The 21,586-nt window shown below is 39.5% G+C and overlaps 2 protein-coding genes across 2 annotated transcripts in view; both read left to right on the forward strand.

Annotated features, from left to right (window-relative positions):
* LOC145455042 (uncharacterized) overlaps positions 1–9,568 on the forward strand; it is a 137,371-nt gene extending 127,803 nt beyond the window's left edge. Inside the window, exons 4-8 of the mRNA XM_080333000.1 lie at positions 359–529; positions 5,374–5,624; positions 6,561–6,674; positions 7,688–7,940; positions 8,329–9,568. Coding sequence (XP_080189126.1) covers positions 359–529; positions 5,374–5,624; positions 6,561–6,674; positions 7,688–7,940; positions 8,329–8,414 — 875 coding nt within the window. The 3' untranslated portion in view covers positions 8,415–9,568. The remainder of the gene's footprint in view (positions 1–358; positions 530–5,373; positions 5,625–6,560; positions 6,675–7,687; positions 7,941–8,328) is intronic.
* Positions 9,569–9,707: 139 nt separating this feature from the next.
* On the forward strand, positions 9,708–21,464 carry LOC145455034 (proton channel OTOP3-like). The gene is made up of 9 exons (XM_080332990.1): positions 9,708–10,259; positions 11,287–11,443; positions 11,504–11,705; positions 13,393–13,586; positions 13,702–13,896; positions 15,267–15,403; positions 16,097–16,339; positions 18,154–18,471; positions 20,696–21,464. The coding sequence occupies exons 1-9, from the start codon at positions 10,149–10,151 to the stop codon at positions 21,083–21,085; spliced, it is 1,947 nt and encodes a 648-aa protein (XP_080189116.1). The 5' UTR covers positions 9,708–10,148; the 3' UTR covers positions 21,086–21,464.
* The last annotated feature ends 122 nt before the right edge of the window (positions 21,465–21,586 follow it).

Raw genomic sequence — 21,586 nt, forward strand, 5'->3', positions numbered from 1 at the left:
CGCATTTCGCAATCGATTGAAATATCATTTGGGTAAAGAGATATTACAGGATAAGTGTCCTTTGTTATTATGCATGCGACCTGCACATCAATTTTTCTAATTTTTCCGACATATCTTAATGATATGGTAACGATTTGCTAAAGAAATCATGAATTGCAATCCCTATTCCTATTAGAGAAATTGAGGAACTTTCGCGATTGATTGCACCACTGCGTCGGATTATTCGTAGTTTGTGTCTGAACTGAAATTCAGATCATTTGTCCCTCTTTTACTGTTTCGAATACGACTACACAAAGCGTACGTAATATATAGAATCTTGAATTTACCTATTACATCTCTCTGGGATATTTCTTTGCAGTGACTGCTGACTGGTGCGAATGGAGTGAATGGTCAGATTGCGAGTACGACTGTGAACTAGATATCGGTAAGCAAAGAAGAACGCGTACATGCGAATGCCCATTGGCCCACGACGGAGGTGAATCATGTGATGGAGAAAGCTATGAAGAGGAAGAGTGCAATGAAAGCCGAGGTAAGGGGGTCTGCTATGGTCGTAAAGCTAAAATTAACGCAGTCGGTTACAATGTACATGTACATTGTACATAGTACGACCAGTATTCTACTTGATGAGCTGGAACATTCGATGGGTGTACCACGGGGCAAACACAAAACGTGGGCCAAGCATTGGAGTATACGCTTGTAAGCGAAAAAGTATAGTGAAGCGTTAAGCCATTGGTTAGGTAGTTAAGACTGTGACCCAGAAGTAGTGTTGGGAGCAAGTCGCTGCCATTGAGTCACATGTCATACCGTCATTCCAGAGGTGGTCAGTGGTCAGTAACGAAGTACTTCTACTTTTACGAAGTACTCAAGTACTCAGTTTCCAGCTTTTTACAGCCCATGAGATCGTTTCTGTATGACTGCTTCTCACAACTACTTACTTACTTGAGTAGATTTTAGCGTCGCTACTTCTACTTGAAGTAGTTTTGAGATGCTTTCAAAAGGATTACTTCTATGCTAGTACTTGAGTAGATTTTAGCGTCACTACTTCAACTTCTACTTGGGTAGCTTTCTTGACTACTTTGACCACCTCTGTGCACGAGGCCAGCCATATCACTAAATTTTTGAAGGTGACTCGAGTCACTCGATTTTCAGAGATGACTTGATTCAAGTCAAGTCGGGTCGAATTTTCGAAGTACGAGGCCTTGATTCAAGTCGTTGCATTTTGTAGGATGATCTATGGAGGCCTACAGATTGAGTCGCTATGAATCCTGGGCCAAATAGTAACGAATATCGAGTTAATTATGCATTCGATAGGCGTTGGATCACAATAATAATCAGTAATCAATGAAATATTTTCATATATATAGTATACTACGTAGAACTATTGAACTATGTCGGAAACAGCATAGTCATAGTGTATATGTTCTCCCAGCAGTAATCAACCAAATAGAGGAGAGATAGACTGCGAAACCTCTGAAAGTTGAAACATATTGGTATGATGCAATACATAGTTTACCATATGACTAGGGTTGCATTTAAAACAAACAGTGTTTTAAAACACTTGGTTTAAAACATGTTTTAAACAATGATTTAAACAAAGGCCTTTTAAAAATAACTGCGTTTTTTTATGTTAGAAAATTATGCCATAATTGTGTAAATAATTTCCGAAACATGTTGTTTGAGCCTACGGACAATAGCCACCAAATATAGCCGGCGTATATCGATATGGGATAGTTGGAATCCTAAAAAGTCGGTTCAACAGCAATAGTACAGATATTTCGTCGAAGGAGCTATATTTACCCCAATTGTCAAAGTCAATCCACAATGACGCCACAATTGAATATTCGTGACGTGATAACTTAAAAAAAAACATATTTTAGACAAGGGCCTCATTTTAAACGTTTGTTTTAAATTGATTTTTGTTTCAAATGCAACCCTAAATATCACACAACTTAAGCCTGCACCGTTTGTTGACGAATATATCAATACTATTTAAGTCATAAAAGAAGTTTGTTAAGGTGAACAGTGAGCAGTCTATAGAACTAAATCATACATTGCTGTAGATCAGGGTTTCTTCAAGTATGGGTCGCGAAGGGTATAGTTTTGTGTGGCCACGCCACCAGAGTGATTTGTTAATACGTAATTGTTGAATTTCTTGCACCAAAAAAATTCTTCGCGCGATTTCGTGTAGATTGGTTGTACACATTTCCGAGGTCACTGTGTTGGGTACTCCCAGCCAATCAGCCAGACACGCAAAAAAGTTGTTACTATAATATGGCTTGATCATGAAGACGCGCCGACCTTATAGTATAACACAAATTGGTTTCAATTCAAGATAAATTTGTCCCACATTGGTTTCTATGGAAAACACCGTCGGAAAACGTTGATGCTTAATGGTAGGGGTTATCAACGAGTGCGTGTGGGGCTATGAGACACATGTATTCAAGGCCAACTCCTTCCGCGCCGGCACACAGGAAGAGATGAAGTTTTTGCCAACATACGACTGGGAAATCTGCGTTGCCAAAAAGATTGGCGGCGATAAAACCTAAGTCAATAATGACAGCAGCTGGTTGGCCAAAACCTTCGTTATTGATGTGCCCGATGATCGTTGAAATGGTCGGCATAGTCGGCACCGAATAGTCCCGTCCTTGCAATCTGAGTAGACCGTAGTATAAATGCAACAAAAATGCGACACGCAGAGGAAAATAATGCACCCCAATTTGAAATCGCATGCGTCAGAACTTTTTATAGAGTTGTGTTGCGTACAATTGTTGTCTGCGCGTTCTCTGTGTCATACATGTAGGGTTGCATTTAAAACAAATTGTTGTTTAAAACACTTTTTATAAAACATCTTTTAAACAAAGGCCATTAAAAAATGTTTTCAAGTTGCAAAATCATGCTATAATTGTGTAAATATTTTCCAAAAAACATGTTGTATGAGCCTATACAGACAATTACCACCGGATATAGCCGACCTTAACGACATGGGATGGTTGGAAACCTCAAAATAGTCGGTTCAACAGCTATAGTAAGTAGATAGTTCGTCAAAGGAGGTATATTTACCCTATACTTTCAATTGTCAATGCCAATCTACTATGACGTCCCAATTGAATATTCGAGACGTAATGGCTTAGAAAACAAAAAAATAATAAAAAACATGTTTTAAACGAGGGCCTTGTTTTAAATATGTTTGTTTTAAATCAGTGGTTACCGAAGTGGGGCCCAGGGAGGCGCTGGCGAGCGTGAGGGGGTGCTGGTCACGCAATGGGCGATTGGGGGGGGGGGCTCTGGCCATAAATTGGGCGGTAGGAGCCGCTGAGAGCAAATGGGTGCCGTGGACGTTTAGCGGGCAGCAGCTGCGTAGTGTTGAAACAACTGATGTAAATACGCAGTAAAAACTTCAAAATCGGTAATGTCAAGGCAATTTATGATCGATCCAAGCGTCGGTTTGTACAAGCAGCTGTACCGCAGAAGTTCATTATTGTTACTTAACAATGTATATCCTGCCAATCAATGGACTGATTCGCCAGTCGTCAGAATCACCAGAAAGCGTGGTATATTGTGTGGTGACAATTGCGCTGTATGTTCCGGCGATTTTACTCTCTGTTTAAAACGGTCGTGAAATTTCCACAATGCTGTGACCCTGCCCGGCAATAGTTTTGATTACAAGAAAATATATCGATTATAATTGACGGACATATTCATGAAGTTTTATGAGTCGAATTTATCCTTTTTTGGTAATGATGAAATGTGATCAAGGTGAAAATAGCACTATCTGGATTCCGTAATAAGACCGTGATATATCAGAGAGATATACTAAGAACTGAACTTTTCCAATTCTCAAGCCTGCTTGGGCTTGATGACGGTCCTGGTCGCATAGGCCTATCTGGTTTTGACGTTAAATCATACAGCAATCATCTCGAAAAACTGCACAAGGATACGGTAATATGATTTCAATATATATTCCAATCAGAAATTCGTTACTGGATAATCAGTCCATTCCGTGAAATTTCCGACTACATTGTAGAACAATGTTGAGCTCACACCAAAGTTCAATATCTCTTACTATCAATTGTTCTGGATACACAATAGAACCAAATAGAAATGCTCTCCCTGCAGTCGGGTTATATTGTGCCCATCTGCAACCCCCCGGCTTATATTTATTAGAACGTGCTTTCAGTGACGCGACAAATCTTCTGACCCACAACAGAAACTTACTTCACATATAGCCGGTCGTGGAGATTTCAGATTGTTCTTATAAAATCTCAAACCCAATATCATGGTGAGGATGGTGACATATTCAACAGCTTCATATATCTTATTGTTAATTGTAATATATGCAGAACAACTTTCGCTTTATCATTTAGATGTGGTGGTTGTGTGTGTGTGTGTGGGATGTGGGGAGGGGTGTCGGGGGTGCTGGTACTTTAATCGTTGTCAAGGGGGTCGGTAGCTCAAAAAAGTTTGGGAACCATTGTTTTAAATTGATTTTTTCAAATGCAACCCTACATATATGTCTGTAAAATCGTAGCATTCTCACATTAAAAACGCGTTCGTTTTGATGTGCGAGGCTTGGGTCGCGAGATGACACTGAAAATTAGAGTTGGGTCGTGGTCTTTAAATGTTTTAAGAACCACTGCTTTAGATAGCTTACTACTCCTAGTCCATTGACTCCAAGCACTTCGTTTGCGCTCAATTTATTTGTGACATACCGACTGAGGCTCAGTAAAACCAAACTGTGAAATCGTTAAATGACTATGGTTGTTTACACAAGTCATATCAGCGTGTCGGGAACATTTTCGTACAAGTACAGTGATTTAGTGGACACCGATTACTTGATATTGACTCGGAAATATTGCTTCGAGTCACGAGTCGATACATATATATCTGAAACACCGAGTCACGTCTCGTCAATTTTGTAATGTGACTTCAATAAACTCAAGTCATCTAAAAAAAGGCGACTCGAGTCAAAGCATGACTCATGTCGTCCCAACACTGTCAAAAAGTGTCAGCCCACCTTTTGAATTGCTCTTATTGTGATCTGTTCGATGCCGTTTATTTCTTAAGCATAGTTAATCGGCTATTGAGTTTCGATATTGCAGAAGCAGTCGGTTATGTATCGCTTGACTGCTTTCCAAGATCGCAGTCAACTTGCTTTTTTTTGCGGTTTGTTGGTACTGAGTGGATGCTGCACGTTCTGCGAATTCTATTTGATATCATAGATCAAACTCAAAAGTATTTTTTATGGTTAGGCCTACTTCAAGTCCACAGATGTTCGTTCATACACGGTGATGCCAGAACTGCAAATATAAAATCTGAAATTGTCAAAAAATACGGTATGCCAGCCTATACGTCACCGTTACCTTTTTTGAACAGTTCCGTGTTCGGATGATGCTGACAACTATGAAAGCCATTTGCCATATCCTACTCCAGATGAATGGTATAGCGACGATACAGCTACGAGCCAGTTATTTGGGCTTGCCAGCGGTGACCATAACGACACTGATTTTATCTTCAACTTGCTTGACAATCCGGTCAAGAAGGGGCCAATCGATGAAACGTGCCTAAATTTTCAAGAAATACTCAAGGGTGATCCCACCAAAGCAGACAAGTGCTGCAAGGTTATGGTAAGTATATATCAGCGGTTCTAAACCGGTGTTCTCGGAAACCCCAGGGGTACTTAAGAGTATCTCAGGCCACAAACTACGACAACGCGGGCTATGTATGTAGCTATCGCAGACCACAATTAAAGGTAGGTATCAATGGGGAATACATAACAGGTATATCAGTAATAATGTTACCATATTTTGGAATCGGGAAAGGAGGACACTGTATCAAAATTTTCAGACTTACAATACTGGAGTAAAATCGGGAAAAAGTGGTAATTTACCACGGCATTGTGGTCGGTTGACTAAAAAAGGCAGTCGGACTATTGTAACTCTAATCAATAAGGGAATGTATTTGCTCCGCATTACGTATTGGCCGTCGGCCGTCGCTACTATACAGTTTCCGAAATCGATAGCGCGTTTCACTGTGCTGCCATGGTGTCTTATAGTGATGCGATTGTCCAATAGTTAGCAAATAGTGGGTGAGGCAGATTCGATTCTGCATCACCTGGCTATTGTTTCTCTGCGCTGCCATTGTACGGAATAAAATCAAATTTCATATTCCTTTGCTAGTTTGGGGGGTTTCCAGCGCTCTGCGATTGTTAATATCCGGATTTTCGGAATCGGTGCGACCATAGCATTTAATTAATACCGGTTATTACGAATTCTGAGCGATTTATAAGGAATTGCATTGTCGCAGGTGAGAGACGACCCGCCCGTGCCTCACCTCTACTTTCGCGCTCTATTTTCCAAAAATAAATATGAAAATTGGTGTTTTTGGATGAGAAAATGTTCAAATTTAGTTAGTCGTGGACATTGACGGTAAATATAAATAATAACCATTGAAGGTTTTCACAATTTTACTTTACTCATCCTGGCGACAGGTAAGGCACTGCCTCTCCTTACGCCACGTAACTGCTGTTTACAAAAGATATCTCAGGATATCTATGAATTTAGAAAACATGGAGCAATGCATTGGAAGAAAATGACCGCGGCGCAGAAGACGCGCCTCCTGAGGATCTCGCGACGTTCGTGTCAAATAACGAAATAAATTCCGAAGACTACGCCGCGGTAAGATATATTGATGGTCAAGCAGCTATATAATGTTGGAGTACTGGAGGGCGGACTGAAACTGCATATACCAAATTGATACCAGAGTAAGAATGCGCGCTGTACATTTCCTTTTTGCGCACCTATCTATACAGGCGAACAAGAAAGCCGTCGTTTAAAAATTTTGGTAAATTGTACAATGTGTGTACGTAAATAGATGTCTCGGCACAAAAGTTTTTAATTCGAGTGTGAGCGCTATAAAACGCCGACAACAGATATTTTCAATTTACCATTCAAGTCTCAAATGCCAAGTTCTGACACAACATCAAAACGGAAATACTAAATTTTGAACGGACCATATCGCTTTTAAGCCTTTCGCTAAAAAGGATCGTGGCATATGACATTTATGTAAATCTTATGATTGCTTTCTTGTCGCCATACCAGTACGCTGGCCACAGAATTTGTGATATTATTTGGCAGAGTAATATGACTTTAAAATAGATTATAAGCTATAGAATAGAATTTGCCTCGTTGAAAGGACATGAATATTATATTCATATATTGAAATGAACCCGAATATTTTCGGTCGACACTCGTCAGGGGTAATCGTCAGCAACTCGTAGAGAATTGGAAGGTACATTGTGCATCAACAATCGTATCACAAAATATGACATCACCAGCATGAAATTTCGAATAAGAGAGCGTTCAATGTACTATTTTGAGATGGTACACGAACTTTTTTTGTTGCCACAGCCTTGGTTGGTGATAGTTGTGATACGATTGTTGAGCCTACAATATTCTTGCCAATTCTCTATTAGTTGCTGACGATTACCCCTGACGAGTGTCAGCCGAAAATATTCGGGTTCATTTCAATATGAATACACTATCCAATTGTATATTGCAGCATTCGCAGTTGTTCGCACCATTTCCAAGTATGTGCAATGCATATTATGCATACACTTACACACACACACACCCTATACCTAATAATAGGTCTACACGTACAATATGATAATATGAATCAATCGATTTAGGACATAGAAAGTGACGATTATCACTATGACCCACTGGAGAACAATTTCGAGTATGCTGAAGAGGAAGAAAATCCACCTAGCCTTGATGATGACGCTGTGTCGGATCTGGAAGAATGCATGTCGTTGGATACCAGTGGTCCGGACGAAATGTTAGCGGCTCGCTCAATTTCTTACAATTGCGTATACGCGAGGAATCGGAGGTCATTACGTACAATATGCTGCGTTTACAGAAAATGTGACGATTGGAAAAGAGGTGAGAACCTTTTGAAATCAGTACAATTTCAACCTTGAGCTATATAAGTGACCATATGTGAGTGAGGCTATAAGCTTTTAAATCAATAAAATGATGTCACCCGGATGATGGCCGCACTAAACAATACAATCATTTCTCCAATCCTGTACAATTGTACATCCCTAAATCTAACCTACCTCCATTCACTAACTAAATCATATCACCAGCAGCAAAGCAATATAACTTTCATAGGCGACTGTAAATATGAAGCCTCGAGGAGTATATAAGGACACTATTGAGCAGTATAGCTGAACAATATCAAACGTTTCTCGCGTTACACTCTATGCTACATAAGACATATAAAAGTAATGTATATCTTCATCCCTGCATGCAATGTTTCTTTTTTTAGATATTCTAAAGAAAAGGTGTAGAGTCTGCGCAAATGAAGGACTCTGCGCCGCTATGTGCCCATCTGGAGTTCTGCTTAGCGGGTAGTTCGATCAGATGGATTGTCAGTAGAGAACAATTTCAATAGCTCACGGAATATTTTCTTGGATCGAGCTGAAAACTTCTACTCAGAGAACCTGCTGGCGGTTTCTCATGGGCACCTCAATCCATTCAGGCGCTTATATCTCCATCTATTTCAGATTAATCGCTATTGAGCTTCAAGGTCACCGACACAAGTCGGTAATAATGCTCTTTAGTCAAGCTTTGAATAATACATAGATATAAAGTGAAATGTTTTTTCAAATACATTTTATGTTTTATATAGACAGCGGGATGAACAAAAGAAAAGAGTAGGGCGTGAAATTATTCTCGGGTATGAATTGACATCAATTTGGCAGATAAAAATACGTAATCCTACGATGTTTGCGATTCTTGCCGTTCAACCTAACAATACACATAACAAACACATATAATAACATCGTGAGGAATGTTTTTCAAATATATTTTATGTGTTTTACAGAAAACGAGATAAGCAGAAACATATAGTCGGGTGTTGAATTATTATTATTCTCGGGTATGAATTGTCATCAATAGGGCAGATAAGAATACGTAAACCTACGGCGATTGCGATTATTACCGTCCCACCAAATTATAGACATTAAACAGCTATAATAATATCATGAAGTGGGAATAAAGTGCTTGTATGGAATAGTATATATATATGCTCGTTTCAGTATAGGATGTATAAGCATATCTAGATCTGCTACACCAAACAAAATAAGGTTTGTTATCTGAATGGTCTATCTATGCAGTGATGTTTATTTACTTCCTGTGCAGTATGCACTGTACCACGTCGAGACTTATACTCAATATTGAGAGCATGCCGAAAGTAATACGGTGATACGAAGGCTACATTGGACGCCGTCATAGTATTTTATGTGATTTGTTTACAGCTAATTCGAAATCAAAACAATATGCTTGGCTGCGTATCGCTACCGGTCATGATCGCGCACATTATGTTATTGCTCCAGCATTATTTAAATTCAGACTCGCTGGCACCCGGCAGTATAGTGCGCAACGTGAGCCTCCCCCTCGACGTCCTGTATCAGTTCATTTTCCAATTTTAGAATCCCACCGAGGACATATTGTTGCGACTTTGTTTGCTAAAGAATTGTAAATAAATTGGTTGCTATTGATACAAATGCGATTACTCCGAGAGAGGAATGACCTAGAAAATATATTGATGATTAGATGTTTACCGAGAATTTCAGATTCCAGCAGCCGATATACGCCGTAAAGAGTTTAGTGATTTCAATACATAGGGAAATAGATAAACTTGACTACACAGCGTTAGGAGTCTTTCCTTCGTAGTAAAGGATGTCTAGAAATGCATCCGTTTATTCACCTCGAATATAGTAATGCAAAAGTGCTACGAGATCCGGATCCATGTCACGCCACGAACTTCCTTTGAGCTTTTACAAAAACCGAGTAAATTTAGGGGTTTAGGCTAAAGTAGTCAGAACATGGAGCTTGAATTATTTCACTGTTCATTGTACAAGATGGCAATAGGAGAAATATGTTTTCTTTATTCTTTCCCCGTAATATAGCGGGCGGTTCGTTTTGTCAGTCTCCAGGTAACCGGGTCACATTCCGTAGCCATGCAATGGCAAATGTCTTTCCATCGCCTTTAAAAGTATTGGCATCAAGACTGATTGGCACAATGAGACTTGCGGTTATCGACAAAACGATCAAGATATAGATAGTAACACAGTTGGGAGAATTATGAGACGAGAATCGTCGCCAGGAGCATCAAGATTGCTCACCGGCATTTATTGCATCATAATTGTCGTGCTTAGCATCGTCATTTGCAGTACTTATCATATTACTCATGACGTAAGTATAAACCATGACTTGCAATATATTTACTGAAAAATTTTCGCAAAGGTATCCCGTGGAGAATTGTAGGCTAGGTACGACGGCTTACAAATCAACGATAATATCAAAACAATGCAGATTGTTTCTTTTTCGTGTAAAAGGAAATTCAAAGTTTCAAATATCTTATATACAGTGTTTTAAAGGTATTCGTAGATGAGAATAAGAGAGAGTCTTCATTTTCATCCAGCCAAAATACATAACAAACAGACAGCTACGACTATGATGATACCTAGGGTTGCATTTTAAAAAATGGTTGTTCAAAACACTTTGTTTAAAACATGTTTTAAACATATGTCTTTAAAAAAAAAAAATTCCAAGCTGTATAATTATGCCATAATTGTGTAAATACTTTCCAAAAAACATGTTGTATGAGCCTACGGACGATTACCACCCGTATAGCCGACGTATACCATATGGGTTGTTGGAACCCTCAAAATAATCGGTTCAACGACTATAATACGTAGATATTTCATCAAAGGAGCTATATTTACCCTATATTTTGAATTGTCAATGTCAATCCACGATGACGTCACAATTGAATATTCATGACGCCATGGCTAAAAAAGAAATAACATACAAGTTTTAAACATGTTTTTGCTTTAAATTTATTTTTGTTTTAAATGCAACCCTAATGATACCGAAGGAAAACACATACTAACATTGTATTCGGTATCTGATAGGAACAATCGATAGGACATTAGAGGTTAACTAGCGTCATCACACCCGTATCAAACAAGCACACCCTCTCTATGTGATATTCTGGTAAATAATGTTAATGAAAAAATTAAGTAAAAATAGTAGCAAACATATAAAATTGGAAGCCACGACTGGGCTTACTATGGTAACAGTTTCACTATGACGTAAGAAGTCATGTAAAAGTCACCAAGCACCCGAGTAAGGCTTTAATACAAAAGACGTTTTAGACGTATTCCTGGATCAGGTACACATTGAACTCTGAATTGAAAGGCTCTACTGCATTCCGTAGATTTCCGAAAATGTCGTCGATGGATATTTCATCTTTCTCTACTTGGTCGGAGCAATTTGGCTCGTAGCCTTCAAACCACTGGCAACGTCATGCCAAGGAGGCAATCTCGTATTCCAAGAAGTGAAATCTCAACATACTTCAAATAAATGGCTAAAAGGTGAATGCCGTGATAAGCATCAGCGCACCACACTACTGACATATTCGCTCCTCTTGCTAGGGATTCTTGTCATTTTTGGAATCGCAATAGTAATTCAAGATGTCTTCGAGTTTCTGGTAATATTTGAGTACGACAGCGAGGAATGCCGAGAAGCGCTCAACTACGTTGCTCCTTTTATGCAAGCGATTTTCGTGGTGTGTGAAATCAATTTTCTCTTTCGCCATTCCAAGATACATCTTCAGGATAACCGACAAATAAGTAGGTATGTTTATTGTTTTAGTAGCCTCATAAGTAGCCTATAGTGACGGCATATGTGTATAATGTATATTGTCACAGCTCTCTCTCTCCCTCTGTCCCTCTCTCGTATACATGTATTCGGTCAATAACGTGTTTCCACTGTACAATTAGGAGGATAATATCATTAACATATAGTCACTATAGTACAGGGGTTTTCATCCTTTTTTAGTCGTAGTCCATTTTCCGGTTTGAAAATGTTATGTGGCCCACAGTCATAGATCTGCTCAATGCGTGGAAATCGCCGGCGCCGATAAGCCTAACTCTGATAGCGAAACTATTATGTACCAGCTTCAAATAATTCGTAACGTGATTTCGGTGAATGAGATACTACAGAGAAGTGGAGAAGGTATTTTTAGTCTGCAAGCTGTGCGTATGTATGTCTTGTAACTACTGAAGTTGCAATGTCAGAACATTCAATCCAATGATGCAATTAATTCATGCGACTCTTACAAATTTTCAAGGCCGGACATTTTTAGACTTACTCCAAAGATTATTAATGTGCTGCGATAAATCCTCCAGCCATTATTACGATTCGTATTTCCGCCGGAAGTTGATAAAGGGTGATAAATAGGGCAAGTTTTTGCAACTTTTGCAACTTTTTTTACAGCTTCCGGCAGCTTCCTAAGTACTCGTAAGATATGTAGAATGTTGTTTTAAGCGGTTTGAAGGAATCTTACAGTGCAACTTTTTGCAAATTTTGTCCATTTTTTTTTCATGCAACTTTTTGCAACATTTTGCATCTTTTTCGATTTTTTATGAAAGTATTTTTGATTTTGGAGAAATACACGGCCAAAGTCGACTGAAATACCGTAAATCATCACTGAAGCAACGCTCTTACGGGTATTTCGGGAGCTGAGCCGGAAAGCTGACCTTTTTTTTTTAGTCAACTGAGCAAAATGTGGCTTTTGTGAAAAAATGAATGCAACTTTTTACTGCAACTTTTGTCAAATATAAATGCAAATGCAACTTTCCACGGATTTAACTGCAACAAAAACTTGCCCTAGTGATAAATTTCCGTTTGAACGGCACATGACATATGACCCTGCTGGAATACTTGTTTACTTCAGCATTAACTTCCAGTTGTTATATAATCGAAATTATTTATGTTAGCCGTAGGTTGTCATCATAGGCGTAGCCATGGGGGCAAAAGCCGTTGCTTACTCCGATTTTCGACTTGTAGGCGTGTCACTACGTCTCTTCAGAGTCGACTGAAAAGGTTGATGAAGCCTACGTATAACTCGACAATATGAATCGTTTTGCACGAACAACGTAACCAAAACTTTCACTAAAGCTACAATTTTCTCATAGCCATGTGGTCCACCTCAAAATGCTCCTGAGACCACTGGTTGAAAACCCGAGCACTAGTATATATAACAACATTTGATTTTTGTGTGAATCTTGAGGTGGCACTCACAACGCATAAGCATTTAGTGGGACCAACTATAGTCAGTATGACCATCCTGGGGCCTGTACAATAAATCAGTCGTTGAGTTCGTCTTGTTCAGCAGTTTTATAGCATATAATCTTCAACTGATCAAATACAGCGACAAGCGGAACATGCTCTTCCATTTTACCGCAATATAATTATACCATTAACGCGTGATGGGGCACATTCGTGTATCAAAAAGCATATTATGGTTCGATGTTGGCAGATTCGGATCGATGCATGTTATGGGAACCAATTTGTCTATGTGGATGTATATCATAATATACGAATCACTATCATACTACGGAAAGCCGGAACATCATGTGCCTTCACTATATCACGCAGCTACAGTTCCAACTTTACAATTTAACGCTACGAGGGGAAACAATTGGACTACGCCACACGTAGCACAGGGAGAAAGTAAGATGCCAATACCCTCTTTGAATAACTGTACGAACGAACGATGGCAACACACCCTAGTGCACAAAACGTAGAAGCTACTCTTTCAGAAACTAAAGTTTAGTCTTCCTTTTAGCGGTCACCTGCGACTGCGACAGCCAATTTTGCGACTCTGTGCATCAGGCCGAAGTATTTCTGTACCCGTTTCTCATCGAATTTAGCTTGGTCGCAAGCTGCATGATGTACATTGTGTGGAAGAATGTGGATACGATGCCAAAATCCAATGTGACGCACCCAAAACCAGTGTACAAATTCTATAAATCGTATATTGGTAAGATAAAATATTTACAGATATTATGTATAAGATGCTTAACATATACCTTCGGTGCAGTCCAAGTTATTGCAATGAAAGTCAAATATGCGACAATAAGTCTTACTTTACTTGTAAGTAGAGCTTGGAATAACGATTCCGGTATTCGAGTCGATTAGGCGAAAGTCGGTATTTACAAGTACCAAATTTATACACTCCCTGTCGGTGGGAGTCATATATCAACGAGGATTATCGTTTCGGTACTGTACTGTACTGGACTCTCACAGCGGGAGCCTTGATCTTCCATTTGATCATAATCATAGCAGGTAGCAAAAGATTATACGCATACGCAGTAAGTAAACTAAGTATGAATGGTAACAGCATTTCTGCGAATTATAGTGAACGACACTGCAATAATTTCATATAGAGCATATAGTCAAGTCATAGTTAGTAGTAACGAATTTAAATCAATTTTTTTTCGCTGTAGAGATGTAGACTCAGTAGGAAACGTATTTATTTTAACTCTCCAAGTGTTACTTACTGATATGACGTCACCATGAGCGATACTCGAATCTATTCGAAGAATAATATTCGACTCGGAATCGAATCTCTCATGTTGTGGTTTGTTTGCTCGCACACACTATTTTCGGCGGTTAACGCCTATTCGGATCATTTGCGACACGGCAATGAATATTATAATGGCCATACTTCTTTCGCCTAAGCTCTTCCGGACGACTGCCATATTCTCACTTATTCTTTCATCATCGATCGCTGTCTCGCCCCCACGCGTCCTTGTATAAATGTGTATGTGTCTTGTTTCTGCCGACTTCGTATAGCTCGGCTTACTGTGTCCGTCTTGGCTTCCGAATACACTGCTTGCGTAGCCAGGTCAGTGATGCGGAGCCCAGACATACCTCCAACTAGGGTTGCAAACAAGTTTAAAACATGGCCCTTGTTTAAAAGATGTTTTTTTTAGCCATGGCGTCACGAATCTTTAATTGTGGATTACATGGGCAATTCAAAATATATTTGTTTTAAATGCAACCCTATCTGCAACACATAGAAGCTTACCCGAGCCACTCGCACTGTACCAATCGTCCCCATGAATTATGCAGGTAGGTTGGCCTACTCGATTTTGCCCAGCATTCCTATACTTTCAAGTCGTAGCAATTCCAGAGCAAGCATACTGGGTAGAACGTGAATGCTTGCAAATTAGTGGCGAAAAAAACATATAAAATCAGCTACATCATTCACGGTAAAACTGGGTTTGGCTCTTTCAAGGCCAGACTTTACGGACATGCAATGTCCTTTATAGAGATTTGACATGAAGTAGGCAATAGGCCGAATAAATGCAACGGATTATTATCAATTCATACCTGACTCAATTTTAGGATTTATTTGCGGAGGTGCAGTTCTGGTTACCACAATAATCGTACTGGTTGTGGTCAAGAATACAATCAACCACGATGTGCCGAATCCCAATTATAACACGGAGCTTCCTACATTGAAGATTTGCAATTCATTTATGGTAAGATCTGAAATATTGTACTACCTAGCCATTGCCGCCACGAATACACATCATCTCGTCGCGCGGACCAATTAATTTGCTCATGCGTTCAAGGCTCAAGATCAAGGACACAAAATAAATGTAATCGAGATAACCATTCCTGGTACTCGTAATGTACTGCGGGATTTTGCTGAAATCCCAATAACGATTGCGATGAGATTGCATAATTTAGGTCAACTTTCCGGCTCAACTCCCGAAAAAACGTATTTCTATGAGTTTTTCCGTTGGTTGACTAAAAAAAGGGTATTTTTCCCGAAAAGCCCTCCGGACCGTCCCTTGAGCGCTGATTTACTATATCTCAGTCCAATTTCCACGTACATTTAACAAAAAGAGGACATTTAGGCGTCCTCCGAGGACACTTTAAAAAAAGAGGACAAATCCTCTTAAAAGAGGACGTGTGGTAACCCTAGCATAATTGTTAAAATCTGACGTCACTTGCTTGCAAGGTCGCAATATAGGCTACCCATTGCCTAACTTGGTCGCAGACGATTTCATTCCTCAAACTATTTTCATTCTAGCTCCAACCCATGTGTAGAGAACGAATCCCGTGAATCGGATATGACTGCTGATTTATTGCCCTCGCGGATCTCACGATCTCTACTCCATGTTACCTATTGTAGTTTACGAACCGCTGTTACGAACCGTGCAATTCAGGTCATTGTGGAACTGGGAATGCTAGTATCGTGCGTCGTCGGATTGATTTTGTTCAAGATGGATCCTCGCTCAGTGACCATGGACGTCAGTCTGGACGTAGTTCTCATCATGGTGACACTGACCAGTGTCACGGCGTTGGATATCTTTTACGCGTTCTCGGTATACGTATCTATTGCAAAGGATAACGTATTCATTTGGGGAGCTGTATACCCCGTGGTGGACCTCATACAGTGCGTCGTCCAGGTAGAGTACATTGTCTCCCAAACTCCTCACCCCCTAATCAAGCTATTACCTGCTTGTTTCACTTATTCGACTGGGGTTTACCTATACTTATTTCACTTACTCAAGTAAGTTTTGTTTGTATAGATACCACTTCTATCCTTCAAGAGTTTTTAAATGCTCAAATTATTATTTTGCCTACTAAGAGCGGAGATCATAAAGTTGGATTATCGATAAAGTGGATTATCGTGTTCGTCAGAATTGAACAACCCAGGATTAAGGAAACCGGTTGATCGCAGCGCATCAAGTTAGTTTTAATCTCATGATTTAACAAACCGTAACAAACTATAGATGGTAGTTATCCATAAAAACTGCGCACACTGCGTAACATTCCTACACTCAAATACTTGCGATAATGACCGTGACGGTTGTGTCCTAGGTAATGGCTTCACGAAACAATCAGGCAATCAATGAACTATGTAGGTAGGCCTACGCACTATTGCAGAGCGATATATATATATCAATATTCTATATAATCTGTCTCTTCGCTGTACAATGTACATTACTGATTACGCACGACTTTCATTTCCCGATGATGATAATTCTAGCTATCACAGTCGCACTACCTGTATCAGTAGCCTGCATTTCATTCAGCAAATTGACAGCTGACAGCCAAAACCGCGTCTTCGCATTATGATGCAATAGACAACACCACTTAATTGAAAACTCGGGACGCCTCGAGTAATCATCGCGCGTAACCGTATCCAACTTTATGCGTCGAGATTAGCATAGGCTTACCATACGTCCTCTTTTAAGAGGATTTGTCCTCTTTTTTGACTTTTTTGAAAGTGTCCTCGGAGGACGCCCTTTTGTCCTCTTTTTTGAGATTTTGTCCTCTTTTTTGAAAATTTAGGTCAGATATAGAGGAAATTGCGAGTGATATGCCTCAAATTAGAAGTGAAGCTCCGGCGGGTATTTCGGAGGAAAAGCGGTGATTTCAGCTCTGAGCGAAATGAAGACCTTTTTTTTTTTTTTTTTTTTTTAGTCATCCACCTAGCAATGTGGAGTGAAAAACGTGTTTTTGAGCTCTGAGCGGAAGTGATGACCTTTTTTTTTTAGTCATCCACCTGGCAATGTAGAGTAAAAAACGTTATTTTGAGATCTGAGCGGGAGTGAAGACCTTTTTTTTTTTTTTTCAGTCAACCGACCGCCACCGGTTTTTGAGAATTCTACTCCGGTTTTGTATCTTGCAAATTTCTGAAAAAGTGTCCTCTTTTTGCATTTTCAAAATATGGTAAGCCTAGATTAGCAGACTTTATTAATCACACTATTAGCATTCTTCTGGATCAGTTAACTTTATGATCTCCGCCTAAAATGCGTCCCGATTAGCACTTTTTAATCACATGATTAGCATTCTCCTGTATCAGCTGACTTTATGATCTCCGCCTTTAATGTTGGCAAGTGAAATTTAATTTTAATGAAAAGTAGTTTTTGAATTAACTACGACGACCCGTTGCTACGAAGTTGACATAATTCTTACAAAAGTTCAATTGGTGTCGTATGAAGCGAATTTCCATGAGTTGATCCTTTTCAGATTTCTAGTATACGTATGCTAGTATGCGTCGAGCATAAAGCCGCTTTCCTATCAACATCAATCGATTATATACATTGAAATTGGCATGTAACCAGACTTTTGACTAAATAGAATTAACTGATCATTCTTACGTTTTCGCCTCAATCGTCCCATTCGTTATTTCGCCCACTTTGAGAACCATTGAAGTAACCCTATATCACTTTTATCTTTAAACACATCCAGCGTGATCTTTTGTAATTCGCAGACCATGCTATTATTATGGGGTTTGTCTCGAAAATCTTCGTTCGTCGCTCAGCTGTCTCCTATCTCTGCCAGCAGTTCTTCTGGCAGTGCTTCGATTTCGTCAAGAACTGCTTCGACATTTGTTATTGAAGAAATCTCTCCGACGTCATCCGATGAGGTCATCAACGAGCAAAACGTCCACTCGAACACATTACAATTGGAGGTGTTGAATGCCCGGAATGGGAAAAACGACAATTTAAGATCAAACGACACCGATTCCGTCACGTCTGCGACCGTTAAATACGCCGAAGAAAATTTCGTGGAATACTCTCGGCAAGAGGTAACCTATTGCACAATATACAATTGAATAATATATTCGTATTGAAATCATGAACCTTGATATTTTTGGCTGACACTCTTCAGGGTTAATCATCAGTAACTAGTAGAGAATTGCAATGAACATGGTATATCAACAATCACATCACCAATTATGACGTCACCGGTATGAAATTTCCAATAATCGGGGCGAAGAGATCGCTTAAGCTCAATGTACTGAGTTATATGATAGCACATGAACTCCTTCGTTTGGCAGAAACGTGGTTGGCATGTTTTGATAAAAGTAAACACCACGGCACACAAACGACGGTGTGTGGCCCGGTGTGCGGCCCGCGTTGAAAGCAAGTACAGAAACATTTTTAGTCAAATACTTAAATGTGATTTTTTCGTACCAGGCGTGAATTGCTACATAGTAAATCACATTTTCACGATATGAGTGAAATGTCATTCTGCAAGGTCCCGTCAAATAAGACCTACTTGCAATGAAAAAAATTGAATAACCCTATTATAATTGATGCTGCGGCCCGCGGGGTCATAAAAAACTAGGAAATTGGCCCGCAAGCAAATTTGAGTTTGAGACCCCTGCTTAAATTGATGCATTTTCGGAAAGCTTCGCCCACCCCACGTGACGTATCTATGTCAGGAAATACATAACATTCGTGTTTACAAAAACGGCAGTCAGACTTTTGATATACAGTATCAGTATCAGTATCAGTTTATTATTAATTTTATCATTTCAAAACACCACAAGACTGCGATACAATGAAAAGACAGGAAGGCGTCGAAACGACTTGGAGTAGTCTATGAAACACCCGCCTGAGCCTAGGCGATGTAAAAAGGAGACATGCACACTGGACGGAAAGAAATGAGGGATAACATAAAATGAGTAGGGCTGGGCAAAATCGAGTACCTGAGTGATTCGATTCTGAATCACGCATTATGCTTCGAGTCGAGTCGAGTATTCGAGCATCACTCATTATGACGCCACAACAGAATGCACTATGTCGAAGTTCAAATATGTACCTTTTATGCCACCAGAAAGGATAAAATGAGTGTTATCCATCACAATAAAGATACTTCGGTATTTTTTCGACCATACCGATTTCATTGCATTTCTTGACAATGTTGTGGGATGATCATGACTTCGGAAATGTGTTATTTCCAGTAAAGTTCGTAGCTTTGTACAATATTTCGTATGCTGCGACACCACTAAACAGACAAACAAGGCTTCCTCAGTGAAAAATAGTATCAAAACTAAAATCCACGTTAATAAATTAACTTTCAGTTGCGAGGAGCGTATAATTTCAGTACTCAAAAAAATCCTGTTTTACTACTCGACTCGAATCATCAAAATTAATACTCGATTCAGATTCGAGTACTCGAATCATTGTGCCCAGCCTTAAAAATGACTCGTCATCCATGTGTCAATACGCGAGTATGATATGTCAGATCGAGGCCTGGTAATCTTGAGGGATGTCTAATATCTATTCCGGGGAAATTGCTTGTATTTCGACTTGAATGTGGACTGGACAGTGGACATGCACGAGGACTGTCAGATTGCCATCGAGATTCTGCTCCACATACTTGTGGTTCGGCATACTTGATAGAGTAATGCGTTTTCCTGCATTCCGTCCTAATCATATGGTAGCTGGTGGTCGTGGACGCACGTATGTGAAACCGAAACTACAAATAAGGTTTTGACTTTGACAGTAGGGCATAGGGAATGCCAAATTGATAGAATCTTGCTTGTCAATTTCATATGTCACTTATGAAAACATGACGTGGACGCGCGTGTGTGAAATCGAAACTACAAAGCAAGGTTTTGATTTTGACAGTAGGACGGGGAATACGAAATTGATGGCATCTTGCTTGTCAATTTCATATGTCACCTATGAAAACATGACGTGGACTAATTTGTGAAATCCTGGCCATATTCTGTAAAGATTCCTAGCAACTGCATGTGGACTCTGGCATCTTATAGTTTTCAATAGGACTTGTGATACTTAGATATAACACTGTCACATCAAGTATACATGTATGCCGTCACCAACTTACGAAAATTCACAAATTTCTGGTGACTCGCTTACCGTGGTCTTGAGAGAGTCTAGCCGCGTCCCATAGTTTGAGAAACACTGACTTATAAAGACCGAACTCCGGCGAATCAATATACAGATGATATAAATTTGTAAAATAAACCGGTAAACGTGACTGCTATCGCTGCATTTCAGCCTTTCGACTATATGGAGCCATCAAAACTACAGAAGAGCATTTCATATGTGGATCTCAATGATAACGGACAAACACCTAGAAGAGTCAAGATTGATAGAAAGTTATCAATAAGAACAAATATAGTAGCGAATGGAGAACTCACGGATAAGAGAATCAGCATCAGAAATGTCATGATGTTTTTACTGCTTTCGAATGCATGTATCTGGATTTTTTGGTCATTAGAGAATACGACCTTTGAGGTTTTCACATATCCATATTTTTATTATACTCAGCCAGGACGAGATGCCCCGAATATCTGGCACTCGGCGACGATGTTTTGCTTGCCGTTAAGCATATTCTTTCGCATGCATTCTTGTGCATGTCTGTTTGAAGTGTGGTCTCATACATGAAACAAACCGCGCAAAATACAGTACGTTCGCAAATATTATCTATGCTATGCTACATTCCATGGCTTACATCAGTGCAAAATTCACTATACAATAAACGCAGTGAGCATATATGGCCTATTTAGGCCTACAGCTGCGCTGTGATGCATACTATAAAATTGTACAGTAAACTAATGTATAGGCCTACCGCACGAGTACATGTACAATTGTACAATCATACGTACGACGTAGACACCATGTACAGTGCATAAAACATTATATAACCACTGCCGCGAGATCTAGAATTATATTTCTCAATATATAGTATGAATCTATGCGTACCTACACATTGTGTGGGCGCATAAAAATCAATAAACATGTAAAATATGAGAAATGATACTTTACTTTTTGTAATCATTTCATCGGTTGAATGATTAACGACAATTACTCGAGCTCTGTCGAAAGTTGTTCCAGCGACCGTAAGCGAATAATGTATCGCCCACATAGCCTGTTAGTTAGATGAGT

The sequence above is a fragment of the Botryllus schlosseri genome, chromosome 14 (genome assembly GCF_051294905.1).
Source record: "Botryllus schlosseri isolate E-star chromosome 14, Bs_hap1, whole genome shotgun sequence".
Taxonomy (NCBI): domain Eukaryota; kingdom Metazoa; phylum Chordata; class Ascidiacea; order Stolidobranchia; family Styelidae; genus Botryllus; species Botryllus schlosseri.